The following is a 14,646-nucleotide window of genomic DNA, read 5'->3' as shown; positions in this document are numbered from 1 at the left end:
AATAATAGTAGAGGTCCTATTAAGTTAGTACATATCTACTTATCTTTAAACTTATGCAAAAACTAGAATTTAAAACATACAGCATTTAACAAATAGTGTTTAGTTAGATGCAGGAGCAGAGATTAAGTAACTAAAGCATTATTCTTATTAAAATAGGCAGGTTAAGAAACTATAGTTGAAAGCTGCTGCTAGACTACTTTAGGCGGAAGAAATTGAACGCGTACGTTGAGGATACTTTGAGAACTTTGAGAAACATCCAAGTTAAGAAGCAGGCAACACAAAAGATAGACAGTATAATATGGCATCCGCTTAAAATAAGAACAGATTTTAGCAGAAAGTGTTCGGACGAAAACGTTGCAGAATTTAAGGGCGGCTCAGGCCGCACTAGCACCTGCAGATAAGAAGTGAGGATTTTGCTAATCTTCAGGCGTCCCAAGCTAAGAGGATTTATGAGAAAGGGCCTACGCTCCACGCCTACCTATTGAGCTATCGCTACTCTGTAGAGGTACTTCGAGTGACATCCCTAACCATACCTTGCCCATTCTACACCCCTGCAGTATATTGGTCTCGCAACCTCACTGCTTTGACAAATGCCACCTCCAAAGCATGCCAAAATTCTCATCGCTGGAGGAAGCGTTGCTGGCCTTGCGCTAGCCAACTCACTTGAGAAAACAGGCATCGATTATCTTGTTCTCGAACAATGGCATGAGATTGCTCCTGATGTCGGTGCCAGCATTGGAATTTTCCCAAACGGACTTCGCATTCTGGACCAGCTTGGTTGCTACGACGCTATCACAGCGTTGAATGAAGGCCGCGATGCGTTCGATGTGATGAAGATGAGAAATGAGCAGGGCAAGACAGTATTCAGTATGGAGAACCCATCGCGAGATTTCGTTGAACGGTAGGCTTTGTTATCTTCAACGTTGAAGTGGGCTTGTGTTGATAGAATCTAGGCTTGGTTATGAACCCATTTTCGTGGACCGGCAAATTCTCATTCGAGTATTATACGAGAATCTGAAGGACAAGTCCAGGGTCCTCATTTCGAAAGGAGTTACCAACGTCGTGCAGACATCAGATGGCGTACAGGTCGAGACAAAAGATGGGGATTTGTTTACAGGAGAGATTCTTGTAGGAGCTGATGGCATTCACAGCGCTGTTCGCCGTGAAATGTGGAGGTTGGGGAACGCGGATAGACCAGGCTATTTCTCGCGCCAGGAACGAGATGAGGTCGCTACTGAATTTTGCTGCATTTTCGGAATCTCCAAGTCCACGGATAAGTACCAACATCACTCGGCGCAGTATGTGATGAGTCAAGGCCACTCGTATCTTTTGGCTAGCGCTCCTGGAAATCGTATGTACTGGTTTCTGTTCAAGAAACTGGAAAAGACTGTGTATGGACTATATGAACAGATCCCACGATACACAGAAGCAGACGAGAATGCGCTAGTCGAGAAACACGCAAACGATCCATTGGGAGATGCCTTATGCTTTGGCGACGTGTACAGGCTACGAACGGCAGCAACGCTCCAGGCTTTGCCAGAAGTCGTGTTTTCAAAGTGGCATTATGGCCGAATCATCACCATTGGCGATGCTGCACACAAGGTAAGGGCTTGTTTCTGTCTTTCTAGCTACAGCTCATTGACGAAATATCAGTTCAACCCAATCAACGGTCAAGGTGGAAACAGTGCTATCGAGGACGCGGCAGTGCTCACCAACGAACTATTCACCCTACTCAAAGGCAAAGGCAAAAACGCCGATGTCACCACGGAAAATATTACAACGGCCTTCGCAAGCATGCAAGCGAAACGTCAGAACCGCGCATCCAGGATGATGAAAAAGGCTCATACTACCCAGAGCGTTCAAGCAATGGATTCACTGTCTTCGAAACTTATTGCCAGATACATCATACCACTCGCTAATAAAGAGCATGGTCTGGAGGCGCTGTTAAGCGCGTCGCGACCAGCTGCACGACTAGAAATGCTCGCAGTCCCGTCAAGACCACACTACGACTCTTTCTATGACGAGCGTCCTGCTAGGCCACTCAAAAAAGGGTATTTGACGACGGTGCGACTCATCGCGTCTGGAGTGTTCTTAGTGTTGATCTATATGGCGACGCAGAATATGAAACGATCGCACACACTGCAAACAAGCAGCTATGGAAGAGTGGAAACAAAAACATATACAGGCGTCGAGCCACTCGATCGCATAATCAATATGAATGCCGCTAACTCTGCAGGTATGGCTAACTGGAGCGACACTGGCCATACTCTGCAATTCTTGTACCTCGCTTCGTGGCTAGCACCACTCCTTCTCGTCTGGTTCGTTGAAGGCCATCGCTATGGCGCACGAGGCACGCTCATCGCATGGTGCGTATCTTTCTTATGCCCTCTTTAATGGTTTGGCTAACTATTTGAACCAGGCCAACGTCCTACGGTGTTTTCATGCATGTCTTCAGCATCGCTATCACTGCTCCCGTTTATTGCCTGGCAAGCATATGGATTGCTGCCGGCGAGTCTTATACTCCCGGTATTGGTCGACATATCCCGTCATCCACTGCTCGAGGCCTGTTGCCATCTATCGTCCTTGGCTATGTTGCACCGATGTTGCTCATGTTTATCCCAACTACCATCTCGCACTTTCAGGGATCTGCTGTAATGTGGCAGTTTGCCGCTATTTCTATCAGCTTTCTGGTCTTTGCGTTTTCGAAAAGTTTAGCACCAGGCAAGCAGGGATCTTCGGACTCTTATTCCAGCGATGCTCCCCATCTTCTGAAGGCGTACAAGGCTTCGTTCCTCTTTTCACTCCTGTATCATTTCTTCACTATTTCATACGTTTTATGTTCGCGCGACCCTGCAATCTCATTCTCACGCTTAATTTTTGCTGCACACAACTCTCCTGGGTCGTGGAATGACTCTAGAGAGGGTATTTTCTCGTTCATGAAGCAAGAGCTTCTCTTTAGTGCCCTTGCTATGGCTCTGTATGGGATGTATAATATATTCGACTTGCGCCGCAGAGGTTTAATAACAACAGATGAAGCTGTGTCTGTTTCCGTTAAGTTTCTTGGTGGGCAATTAGTGCTTGGACCTGGGGCTGCGTTAGTGGGTTTGTGGTGGTGGAGAGAAAAGAAGATTTTGAGTATAAGCTTGGAAGGAAGTGCTGAGTTCTACAACACTTACTACAGATGACTTCTTGTCATTATTACTGGTTATATCATCGTTCAGATCGTACTCTACATTCAAATCTGAGCTATACATTCTCCGCTCCTGGATTTGTTTCCAGATCAATTTGGTCCTTTCCCTGCGAAGCTTCGAGCTTCTCCAGAATGATAATGCCCACACTTCATATTGTGCGCTCAGACTTCTCGTCATGATTCAGAACCGCGAAGCTTCTTACAATGTCAGTGAGCCATTTCGGAAGGTATGCTGTAGATTCGAATGGTTTTTTCATTAGTCTCCTGGTGCTAGATTTACCAATCATCTCTGTTATCGTCATCATATCTCTGCTCGTCCCTTCCATCATCATACGCGTTGTCCATCCTATCTCCGAAGCTTTCTACCCTGTTGACATCATTGTCCCACCGATTCTCAATGTCTTGCGGGATATCTTCTACATCCTGCACCTATTGCGTAGAAAGAGCACGTCAGGAAGTTTCTCTCGCGAAGTTTGGGGGTGGATTGTTACCTTCTCGCCAGTCCATCTCGCTGCATTCTCAGGAAGATTCTCGACGTCGTCAACGGCATTGTCCCAGCGGTTTTCTACACGGTCGCCAACGCCTTCAACACGACCAACTTGCTCGCCTGTCCAGTTGGCAGCGTTATCAGGGAAGTTGGTGACGTCATTCTCGAGACGGTATTTGTCCTGGTCGACGCGGTTCTCGAATCGGTCCTTGTCGCGGTCCCAGCCCTCTTCTAGTGGTATTGCGTTAGCATGGAGTTCATATGCTCAATACTTGGAGCAATTTAATAATTAATGTGAGAAAACATACTCATCTCCTCCCCCTCGTGCATCACTAGCGCACCGCCCGCTAACCCCGCCGCACCAGCAGCGGCATACTTCCACCCATTTCCTCCGCTCTTCTTCTGCTGCTCCTGCTGATAACCCCCCTGAGTTGGATTATACGCGTTCTGGTTGTATGCGCCTTGGTTGCTATACCCGCCTTGGTTGGACCCATACCCGCCTTGTGGTGTGCCATAGCTACCTTGCTGTTGTGCGTAGCCTGGGCCGGGATATGTGAAAGTGCGTTCGCCGTTTTGCTGGTTCACGAAGAGCCAGCGGTTGTCGCGGGCGTCCCACTCGGCATACCATGGTGGGGAGACAGGCGGTGGGGACGAGGCGGCTTGCGAGTTACCATACTGCTGCTGGCTTTGTTGGCCTTGCTGCCCAGAATGTGTAAATCCGGAAACGAGTTCGTTAAGAAAGCCCATTGTGAGTGAGGCTGCCTGTACTGGGGCTAAACAATGGAGTCACCCTGAGGAGCGCATGGTGCGCTATTTATCCCTCCTGCCACGTTGGCCATTGCTCTGCACCAAACGCCTGCAGCTAGCACTTCCAAATTGCAATCGGCGCTTACGGAGGTTGTTCCGCTGTAATGCAGCTCCGACTGGTGTGTTGCTGAGGCGGTGCTTGGTCTGGCGCCGTTCTGGACCTTACATCGAGCGAGGGAGGATCGCGATGATCTATCTGTGAAACCTCTAGAGTTCCAACCACCTTTTCTCGTGCGACATCTTCTAGGATTATGCGATTTGTATACATATCTTTGGCTAGGATGAGACCTAAAGGATCCACTCCGGGATCGTCCGGAGGAGCAAGCTTTTCCAAGCTTTCCTAAGCTTTGCTTGGCTGCAGCTGGCCCCGTCTCATGCTGCATCATCTCCTCGACGAATTATCACTGGCCTTCACAAAAGGTTTGAGGCGCAGTTTAGGGGTGTAGCACCATAATATAGCTGCGCCATGCATGATAGATATTTGCGTAAGCGAAGGGTCCAGACACGATGTTCTTGACGCCCAACTTGTGGAATCTGGAATCCGGCTAGGAATTCTCGCCCTACCTGTACCTATACCAGCCCACAGAATGGCACAAATTCTAGACAACGCACATGAGTAATTGCTTTCACTCTTTGGTCAACGGAGAGATCTACGGGCTAATTATTTGTAGATGCAATAAGGTTATGTCTTCGAAGACAAGATAACAGAGTGGACGAAGCAAGATCAAAATGACTTTGTGCATGCCTCCAATAAGCCTTCATTTGCTTCTAATCTGGTCATGGGTATCTAGTCAAACACCACCTTCTTCCCCTGTGGCTTAGCGCCATTGATATCGATCGTCAACTTCTTACTCTCCTTCGCCGCCTTTGCCGCCTGCCAACTAGGATGCAACTCGCCCTTGTCATCCCTCTTCACACCCTCACTTCGCTTCTGTTGGCCAATCGGCTCTGCATTTCCTCCACTTTGTTGCGGTCCTCGTCCCTTCGGCGCACTGCTCCTATCGCCCCTTCCACGCCTGTCATCACCGACAGCCCCCCGTTTAGCATCCCAGCCTTTGGTTCTGTCTGCTTTCTCCAAGTGTTTAGCTGTAGCGCCATATTTTGCCTCTGCGATTTTCTGGCGTGCCCGCTGGCCGCGACGGTTCTTTCGCGGTGCTTCTTCTAGGTCTGAGGCTTCAGATTCGGAGCCAGAGAAGTATGCGGCGTGGCTAAGCGCAGGGAGGAAGGCGGAGGAGGTGATTTTCGCGTTTTTTGAGGGTTTGGCTTTGGATTTTGAGGGGGCTGTTAGGGATTCGTCGTCCGAGTCCGAGTCTGCGGAGACTGAGGGTGTAGCTACTGAGAGAAAATTTCGCTTGTGTTCGTTTTCGCTATCGGTGTCCTCTGCCTCGCTGTCGAAGGATGGAAATGCGTCGGCTTCTGAATCGTCGCTGGCTTCATCGAGATCGGCTTCAGGGTCATGTTCGCTCTCGCTATCCCCTATACTCGGCGGTCGCTCGTCGCCCGAGATTGAATCCTCGCTATCCTCTCCGCCAGACGACGGTGCTGCTATCCTCGTGCTGAATGCCTCATAGGGATCGCCCTCCTCGTCGCTCACATCCAGCATATCCACATCCTCATTTTCTGCCTTGGACTTCTTTTGCTTCTTTGGGGTGTCCTTCGGCGCACTTTGGGCCTTGGTAGAGGTCTCAGATGCTCCAATGATAGCCTTCAAATCCTCAATAACCTCGTCAACAACCTTTTTGACCGCAGGCACCTTGTACAATCTAGCAGTCACATTCAGCGTCGCCGGATCCTTTGCAAGAACCCTGCCCTCATAGCCTTTCTCTTCGCCTCCTGCACTGCCATTGATATATTCCTGCAGCGCCTCGGCATCTTTCAAGCTCTTCACTTTGCCCACGGTCCTGCGCAGAAGCTGATCGGCCACCTTCTCCAAGTCCAGCCCCTTGAGCACCGCATACTCAATTTCAAGTCGGGCTATCGTTTTCTCGTCTTTCTTCGCTTGCGCAGTCTTCTTGCGACGACTGTGTTTTTGGCGCTCGAAGCCGGCTCCGAGGCGGAGCGCAACGACGAGGGATTTGAGAGCGGTGGTGAGGCGTTCCGTGCAGAGCTTCTTTCGGCGCGCGGGTGTATTTGACGGCTGCGACTGAGTGGGATCGGGCGAGGAGCGTTTTCGTTTGACCATTGCGGGCGAGATTATGCAGGACGCGTGTGATGGAGTGCTGGTGGAAATTTTGGAGATGCTTCAAATCTTATCGATAACGATCGCGTTAGCTTTCCCTATTTCGTACAAACGTCTGTCACCTTGACACTTCTTTCATACAACATCCAACCTTTTACTTATCGCAATCTTGATATACTTTATACTAAAACTAGACTGAGCCCCTGATAAGTAGAATATGTGTTTGACTATGGGAGGATACATTCTACGTCGAAACACTTTATGTCTGTTACATCCCTCATTTACCACATGTCATAACCCTCTCTACTGCTTCTTCCTCGTCTTCTCCTGCGCATACAATTCGGTCTCTGGGTTCCAAGGATGTCGAGGCTGTTTGCTAGCACCTAAAAGTCTTCCACGTACTCCTCCTCCTCCTCCTCCTCGCCTACTCGGCATTTCAGTACCAACATATACGCTCGGTCCCCCAACCCCTCTAATTTTCTCACCATAGGCTGTCTGGCCTCCTTGCTGCATGTGAACGCGTAGCTCGTCTGGTTGTAGGTGTCTCTGATTTGTTATCGGTGGGACGGCAGTGGCTTGTCTGTTGTGCTGAGGTTGGCTGTCGACAGATCTACCTCGTGCAGTACGGCTCACGGCGCCACCCCCTTGTCCTCCCCAGCGTATTTCAGTTCCTCCACCAGCAAGAACTGCTTGCACGGCTGGCTCAAAACTATTGTTAGCTCCAGGAGGATTGGACTGTGGCTGTCCGCCGCCGCTTTCAGCTGAATGAAGGTTAGCTTTCCATTAGAGTGACAAGGTCTCCTAGAGATTAAAGACTACGATTTTGCTGCGATGTTCCTTTAGGGGAACTATGCCCCGATTTTTCGTTGTCCTTGTTCGTCGTCTGCTTCTTCTTCCTGCCTTTCAGCTTATCGCCAAGTGTTTTCCAATAAGACTCCTGATGTTTGCGGACGAACATCTTTTGAGAGCGCTCCTCGGGCATATTGTCGGTCGTATGAAAAGATGCTCTTGCGGTGCAGCTTGCATATGCTGATGATTGAAGCTTTAAGGCGCTGTGCCAACACAGCACTCTTCAAGCTCTCCGTGTTAAAGCAAACGTAGGAACGCATAGTTGACTCACCGCTGCCACCAAAGAGACCACCTCTTCCACCTCGTCCAGCGAACGAGTTTCGACCAACAGAGGAACGTCGACCAGCAAACCTGCCTCCACGAAGCAATCCACCCCGGGGGACCAAGCCGCCGCGTGAGGTTTCATCTGCACTGAAGAGACCACCTCGTTGAGCGGGTCCACCACCGCCGAAGAAACCACTGTCTGCAGGTGATTCGGTGTTCTGAGGAAAGGTCCCACGACCTGCTCCAAAACCCGCGTGCCCTCCGCCCACACCCCCAGCACGTCCCCTCCCTCTTGCGCTTTCTTGACCGCTATCACGACTTCGGGCAGCAATGTAGTCCTTCAGGTACTCGACACGATCACCGCTATATTCATTTTCATAGTGCGGTTCGTAACCGCGTGCTGAAATGTGCTCTGCAATTCATTAGACTCATTATAATCAAAGACACAGAGTGGAGACAACGATGGATTAGAAGGTGCAGAAACCTATTGTATACGAGGGTATGTGAAGGCTCTGGGTCGGTTAGACAGTTTTACCTAAGTCTATGGGCGGTGGAGTGTCGGATCTTCCGAAAAAACACATTCAGTAGATTTTGAGGTGTTACTGGGTGCTTTAGTTGGTTTCTTAGTTGATGGTAATGTTAGTACTTGATTCTTTCGCTGTTCCGTAAGAAGGTGGATGTGGCAGGGAAATTGCGATAGGTTGATGATGACGAGGACTAGGGTAGAGATCGCTTTATAGGGGGTCTGAGTGTTGGAGGTGAAGATGTGTGTTTGTCAAGCAATTCCCTATATTCACAGTATGTGGACAGCCTAATTGGTTTGCGTGCCTAATGTGTAGGTTACAGATAACGAAGGAAAGCCGACAATGTATTTATCATATGCATACAAGCCTATTTCTATTCTGATTTCAATATACACCCAGACTCATGACAAATACAAATCTACATAGTTTCACACTTCACAGTGGTATAAACATTACCCTCCGTCGCCCTCGAATACGGACACACCTCCCTTGCCTTCTGCACCACCTTCTCCAAATCTTCCTTCTCCATGCCCCGAACCTTAACCAGCAACTGCACGCGCAGACCCATATCCAATTCTTTCATGCTCCCGACTAACTCCACCGTCGACTCGACGATGCTATCTTCTGTTTTAGTAGGCATTTTGACGCCTAGGGAGGGTGCGACGGCGTTCATCGCGCTCTGGAAGCAAGCTCCGTAGCCGGCTGCGAATAACTCTTCTGGGTTTGTTTTGCCTTTGTCGCCCGGACCGCCGAGTGCTTTGGTCATGGTTAGGTCCACCTTGAGATTTTCGCCATCGACGTGTCTGATAATCTTGCGTTAGTAAAAAGACCATTGTAGTGAACCCCCCGATCGAGTTTGGCTGGTTCAAACGCACCCTGTTCGTGCTCCTACGACGTGTGCGCGCGCTGTGTATAGATTGGGCGCTGTCTCGGTGTTGATGAAGCGACGTGGAGTCGCGATAGCATTTCTCTGAGAAACACGTAGAGCCTGGCGAAGCATTGGCGCGAAGGTTCTGCTGGCCATCATGATTGATGATAAGTTAAGATTGAAGTTGGCTTGGTAGCATAGAATTATGAGTTTCAGTAAAAGATTCTGGAGGCGAGTGGAAGAGTGAAGAGTGAAGATTGGCAGGACGTCAATTCACGGGCTTTCTCAGGCCTATTGCAGCCTATGGTCTGCTGTGACATAGTCTTTGACATCTTGAAATCATGACGTTTAGATGAAGGTTGAATGCGTTTAGCGCAAGGGACTCCCGCCGCTAGTGGCCGAGATCTAGGGATCATGACGCGACCGACACCTGCATTTCTGATAGGATCGGAAGAACATGGACTAACAAGATCGCGATCCTGGTGGCCGTGCAGGGTTGTCGCGTCTATAACCTAGCCTCCTTCTCACTCTCTATAACAGCGGCCAACGTCCCCTCTGTAACATCTTCTCCATCTTCCGCCTCGGTAACCCAAGTCACTCTCCCACTCTTTGGCGATCGAACTTCGAGTTCCATTTTCATTTGCTGCACTACACAAATCACATCGCCTTCCTTGACCACGTCACCTTCATCGACCAGGACTTCAACCAGTTTGCCCGGGAAAGGGATGTTTATATGTGAAGGGTCTGATGGGTTGCCGCGCCTGTGATGTGAAGTTGCCGCTGACGCACTGGCGGATGTTGCGCTCAAGGTAATTGTGTAAGGTGTGGAATGAGGCCTGGCAGAAGATGATGCAGACGGCGTTGTGAAGAGAAACTCGGCACTTAACGAGGTAGGAAACTCGTTGCGCAGAACACGGGTTAGCTCAAGGTGGTATGGTAGTTGCTCGCCTTTGTGCTTTACATCATCAGGAGTAGATATGGCCATCGACCATGCATCGCCCTTGCGAAAAAGTGTGTTTGGTGTTGATATTACAGCACTCGAAGATGTGCTTGTGGTGTCTGCAGCCAGATTGATTTGCCGGGAAGCGGAGAGGAGTTGTCCACAGTGAAGAAGCTCTTGTTGTTTGCTTTCTAGCCATTGTGTATCACATTGGCCCTCTAGGAAATCAGAATGCGCAACGATGGCCTTTAGAACATCAAGATTGGTCTTCACACCACTGATTTGAGTGTCATCTAAGGCTCTTTGAGCCTTTCGGACCGCATCTCTCCAAGAAGATGCCGTGATAATGAGCTTAGCAAGTAGGCTGTCAAAGTCTGCCGATACAACGGAAGCGTGACCGTTGATGAGATGTGTATCGACGCGGATTCCGTTGCCTGTAGGAAATCGAAAGGAGGTAATCTTACCAATTGACAGGGACCAGTCACTCTGTACATTCTCCGCTGTTATACGAAGCTGTATTGAGTGTGCTGGAGGTGTGAGTTCCGGGTCACGTTTGGCGTTGGGTAAACCACAACTTTCCAGGCTGGCGCCTTGAGCAAGCAGTAGCTGAGCTTTGACAATATCCGTCGTAGTAATAGACTCCGTAATTGTGTGTTCGACTTGTAACCGCGGGTTGACTTCTAGGAAATAGTATTCTCTGTTGCTCGGATTTACAAGGAACTCGAATGTGCCTAAGGAGAAATACTGGATCTGGGAACATCAGTGTTGGATTGATGGTATTTTATAGTCTGAGCGCTTACATGCCTAGCCATCCTGAGTGCATCCTCGATGACCTTCGCGATCAGTTTGCGATCAGGTATGACACTCGGCGCTAGCTCCACCACTTTCTGGTATCGCCTTTGAATGCTGCACTCGCGTTCCCAGAGGTGTGTAACGTTTCCGGTTCCATCGCCGATAATCTGCACTTCAACGTGGCGGAAGCCATTGATTGCTGCCTTCTCTGCGAATATCTGCTTAGAGGGGCTCTCCTCGACTGCCCGCTTCACTAAAGAGGCCAGCTGCTCTTCGCTTTGAATGAGTCGAATGCCTCGACCGCCTCCACCGTCTATCGCTTTGACCATGATTGGGTAGCCAGTCTCGGATGCGAACTGCCGTACATGTTCCACGCTGTTGGTGGGCTTGCGTAGAGCTGGAGACACAGGGACATTGTCTAAGTAAAGATGAGCAAGACGCATACTATCGAGTTTTTCTGGTAAACTTGCACCTCTCAGCAAGCTGTCTCGCTTTCAGCTTGTCCCCTGTATTCTCCAAGATACCCCATCCAGGACCTACCACCATAGCACAGGCTTCTTCCCACATTCGCTTGGAGAACACTTCAGATTCCGAAAGGAAGCCATAACCGGGATGTACAGCATCGATTTGATATTTCTTGACGATCTCAATAAGCGCATCAATGTTCATGAAGGATGCTGCCGATGGTAGTTCGATTGCATTGGCTGCTCGTGCGGCATGGGACATGTCCCCAGACACATATATCGCGTGTGTCTCAATATCAAGTTCTCGAGCTGAAGATATAATTCGTGTTGCTATTTCGCCTCTGGCTAGTTAGCAGGTTCCTAGTCGTTCGCAAGGTATAGCGTACCTGTTCGCAACGAGAAGGCGTTTGATGGGTCTTTGAGTTGGTCTTGACATATTTCCTTGTGGCGACCGGCTAAGAAACAATTTTAACCTTTCCAGAGAATCAAATTTCTTGATTGTATAATCAATCCAGATGAGTGAAAGATTCGCCAAGACCGACTCGGCAGGTCGAAAAGTGCTGGAAATGAGGCTTAGGGCGGATTGGGGAATTGCGGTGAAGTTTGCAGGCTCACGGGGCCTACGAGGTCTATATTAGAAGACTTGTTCATTGAGGTTTGGGATGCCATGGTCAACAATGAATGGGCGAAGGCGAGGTGCAATGTCGTAACGAGGCTTAGCGGGGAAAGCTCCAAGTACCTCGGTTCCCCAGCTTCCCCAACTTTCTACCACGGCCATCGCGTCCTAGCCGACATCATGGCCATGTGAAGCCACACGAAATGCTCCGTTGATGGAGCTCCTCATAACAGTCTAGGAACGTGTCCCACACAAACGTACAAGAATATCTCTGGGCAAGGAATTAAGACAACGCGAAGGGATCACGAACTATACCTAGATCATGGCCGGCGATGATCAATCCCCCTCATCGAAGGAAGCGTCCAAATCACCTTCTACTGCGCAAGACCGACTTACCCAAGTGAGCGCCCACGTTGCTCCTAACACGCCCAAGCGTCGAAGGAGGAAAGGGGGCGACTCAGACCTCCCCGCCGACTACTCCGACATCCTCAGCCAGATTACGACGCTCCGCAACATCGCAGCAACGCCCGATACCAATAACAGAGGCTATATACGGCAGAAGCAGGCAGGCAAGCTATGGGTGAGGGAGCGGGTGGACCAATTGCTAGACCCAGGGAGTTTCCAGGAAGTTGGCAGTGTGAGCGGCACGGTCAAGTGGAAGCAGTTGGGGCCAGTCAAAGAAGAGCCAGTCGAGTATGTGCCGTCAAACAACGTGCAAGGTATGTTTCAGAAGGAGGGATAGTCCCGCCGATACTAATCTAAATAGGCTTCGGACGATTACGAGGGCGGAAGATTGTCTTCACGGCTGACGATTTCTCAATTCGCGCCGGTCACGCTGATGGCGCGCTGATGGACAAGACCGTAGGCAAGGACCAGTGCGTTGGCTTTTATAGATGCTAAAGACGCCTAGGTGTACATGGAGAAGCTAGCGATAGCACTCAAATTACCCATAGTCAAGCTTGTCGATGGTTCATCTGGTGGAGGCTCCGTCACCACCATCCGCTCCACCGGCTACTCCTATGTGCCCCCGCTACCTTCCTTCACACAAGTTGTCCAGCAGCTCAACATGGGCATACCGAATCTTGGCGCAGTGCTCGGACCAGCGATCGGGCTCGGTGCCGCACGGGTGGTAGCATGCCACTTCTCCGTCATGGCCGCCGATATAGGCTCCCTATTTAATGCCGGACCAAGTGTAGTCAAGAACGCTACATTTGAGGAAGGACTATCCTTCACTGATCTAGGAGGTCCAGCAATGCACTGCACAAACGGGACTATTGACAACCTAGCCCCTGATGAAGCAGGATGCTTCGAGCAGCTACGAACAGTTCTAAGCTATCTTCCAGACTGTGGCACTAAGCTCCCTCCAACAGTCGACTGCTCAGATCCAATTGACCGCATATCGGAAAATCTTCGATCGATCATCCCGCGTGCTAAGACTCGGATGTATAACCCACGCGCAATCATTACTGAAGTTGTAGACCAAGGCTCATTCTTCGAGATTGGGTCACTTTGGGGTACCACTTCCATTGTTGGCCTGGCCAGGTTTTCCGGCAAACCAGTCGGTGTCGTCTCGCTCAACTGCGAAGTTAACGCAGGTGCGCTGGATGCATTTGGATCGCAGAAAATCACACGCATGCTTAAGTTTTTGGATGTTTTCAACATCCCTCTCATCCAATTCGTAGACGTGCCTGGCTACGCGATTGGCACGGTCGCAGAGCGCAGTGCAACGATGCGGCACGGTGTCACACTCGCCGCAACATATTATAGCACTACAATGCCAATCTTCAGCGTCATCGTTCGACGCGTGTACGGCGTAGCAGGCGGCCTTATGCTCGATTGCCGCGACCCCCGAATGCGCATCGCCTGGCCATCAGGTATGTGGGGATCGCTTCCGCTCGAAGGCGGCATCGAAGTCGGGCACTCCTTCGAACTCAAGGAAATTGAACGCCAGCACGGCAAAGAGAAACGAGCCGAGCGGTATGCAGAACTGGAGAGCGAGTATAGACGGCTTATGAACCCTGTTCGAACAGCGAACCATTTTGGTGTTGAGGAGATTGTTGACCCAGCGTTCACAAGACATGTACTCTGTGAGTGGGTGATGCATGTATACGAGAGCTTACTTCCTGAAAGGATCATGGAGAGAGTTGCTGGGAAGCTTCAGCCAACTTTCGCGTAGAACAAAGTTCGCACTGCCCGGCAAAGTTCTCGTGTTGTAACCGGCAGTCTCGATGTTTGGGGGCTGGGTATCCTTCTCACGGCGTCAGCAAATTCGTGCTCATAAACCCCGAGTTTGTGCGACGAAACCAATGATGACAAGTTCAGTCAATGAGCGTGTAGCTCACAGGATTTTCTTCGCCTCGAACACTGCTTACCCGCACTTTGGTTTCAGGCAATCCTTCAGCATTCTAGCTTGTACTAGACGGATGCTTGTTAGAGCCCAACTCCACGGTAGCGATCTTCACGTCAGCGGTTGTGGCGTCATAACAACTTGCATGATTGGAGTCAGCGCGTTTAATCCGTGTGGCTCAGCAATTGTTGGCGGGCCATTTAACCTGCTTGGCACATCTGCGTCCATGTCGTTACCGTTTCAGTAACACGCAATTCCATACTTCCCGTTCACTCTCTCTAGAATTTCCCAAACTTCTACGCTTCTTATATCAGTCTTC

General features: G+C 50.0%; 6 protein-coding genes across 6 annotated transcripts; 2 read left to right on the top strand and 4 right to left on the bottom strand.

Moving 5' to 3' along the window:
- Positions 1-590: 590 nt before the first annotated feature.
- K460DRAFT_400220 (FAD/NAD(P)-binding domain-containing protein) lies at positions 591-3,185 on the top strand (the record flags this gene model as incomplete). The annotated part of the gene is made up of 4 exons (XM_040936302.1): positions 591-901; positions 954-1,602; positions 1,654-2,366; positions 2,420-3,185. 4 exons carry the CDS (start codon positions 591-593, stop codon positions 3,183-3,185), a joined length of 2,439 nt encoding a protein of 812 aa, XP_040792700.1.
- Positions 3,186-3,466: 281 nt separating this feature from the next.
- On the bottom strand, positions 3,467-4,424 carry K460DRAFT_274823 (uncharacterized protein; the record flags this gene model as incomplete). Its single annotated transcript, XM_040927987.1, has 3 exons — positions 3,467-3,619; positions 3,682-3,908; positions 3,986-4,424. 3 exons carry the CDS (start codon positions 4,422-4,424, stop codon positions 3,467-3,469), a joined length of 819 nt encoding a protein of 272 aa, XP_040792699.1.
- Positions 4,425-5,197: 773 nt separating this feature from the next.
- On the bottom strand, positions 5,198-6,786 carry K460DRAFT_360981 (Bud-site selection protein). The gene has a single exon (XM_040932374.1). The coding sequence runs from the start codon at positions 6,664-6,666 to the stop codon at positions 5,272-5,274; it is 1,395 nt and encodes a 464-aa protein (XP_040792698.1). The 5' UTR covers positions 6,667-6,786; the 3' UTR covers positions 5,198-5,271.
- A 1,932-nt stretch (positions 6,787-8,718) lies between these two features.
- K460DRAFT_270176 (OsmC-like protein) lies at positions 8,719-9,324 on the bottom strand (the record flags this gene model as incomplete). Its single annotated transcript, XM_040927625.1, has 2 exons — positions 8,719-9,103; positions 9,176-9,324. The coding sequence occupies 2 exons, from the start codon at positions 9,322-9,324 to the stop codon at positions 8,719-8,721; spliced, it is 534 nt and encodes a 177-aa protein (XP_040792697.1).
- A 107-nt stretch (positions 9,325-9,431) lies between these two features.
- On the bottom strand, positions 9,432-12,026 carry K460DRAFT_326699 (uncharacterized protein). The gene is made up of 4 exons (XM_040930633.1): positions 11,751-12,026; positions 11,371-11,705; positions 10,909-11,318; positions 9,432-10,858 (listed from the first exon to the last, which is right to left on the bottom strand). The coding sequence occupies exons 1-4, from the start codon at positions 11,798-11,800 to the stop codon at positions 9,674-9,676; spliced, it is 1,980 nt and encodes a 659-aa protein (XP_040792696.1). The 5' UTR covers positions 11,801-12,026; the 3' UTR covers positions 9,432-9,673.
- Positions 12,027-12,302: 276 nt separating this feature from the next.
- On the top strand, positions 12,303-14,156 carry K460DRAFT_275148 (propionyl-CoA carboxylase-like protein; the record flags this gene model as incomplete). The annotated part of the gene is made up of 3 exons (XM_040928013.1): positions 12,303-12,699; positions 12,747-12,841; positions 12,891-14,156. 3 exons carry the CDS (start codon positions 12,303-12,305, stop codon positions 14,154-14,156), a joined length of 1,758 nt encoding a protein of 585 aa, XP_040792695.1.
- Between the last annotated feature and the right edge of the window lie 490 nt (positions 14,157-14,646).

This window comes from Cucurbitaria berberidis (assembly GCF_010015615.1).
Source record: "Cucurbitaria berberidis CBS 394.84 unplaced genomic scaffold K460scaffold_1, whole genome shotgun sequence".
NCBI lineage: Eukaryota > Fungi > Ascomycota > Dothideomycetes > Pleosporales > Cucurbitariaceae > Cucurbitaria > Cucurbitaria berberidis.
Note: the sequence above shows the minus strand (reverse complement) of the source record. Positions and strands in the feature narration are given on the sequence as shown.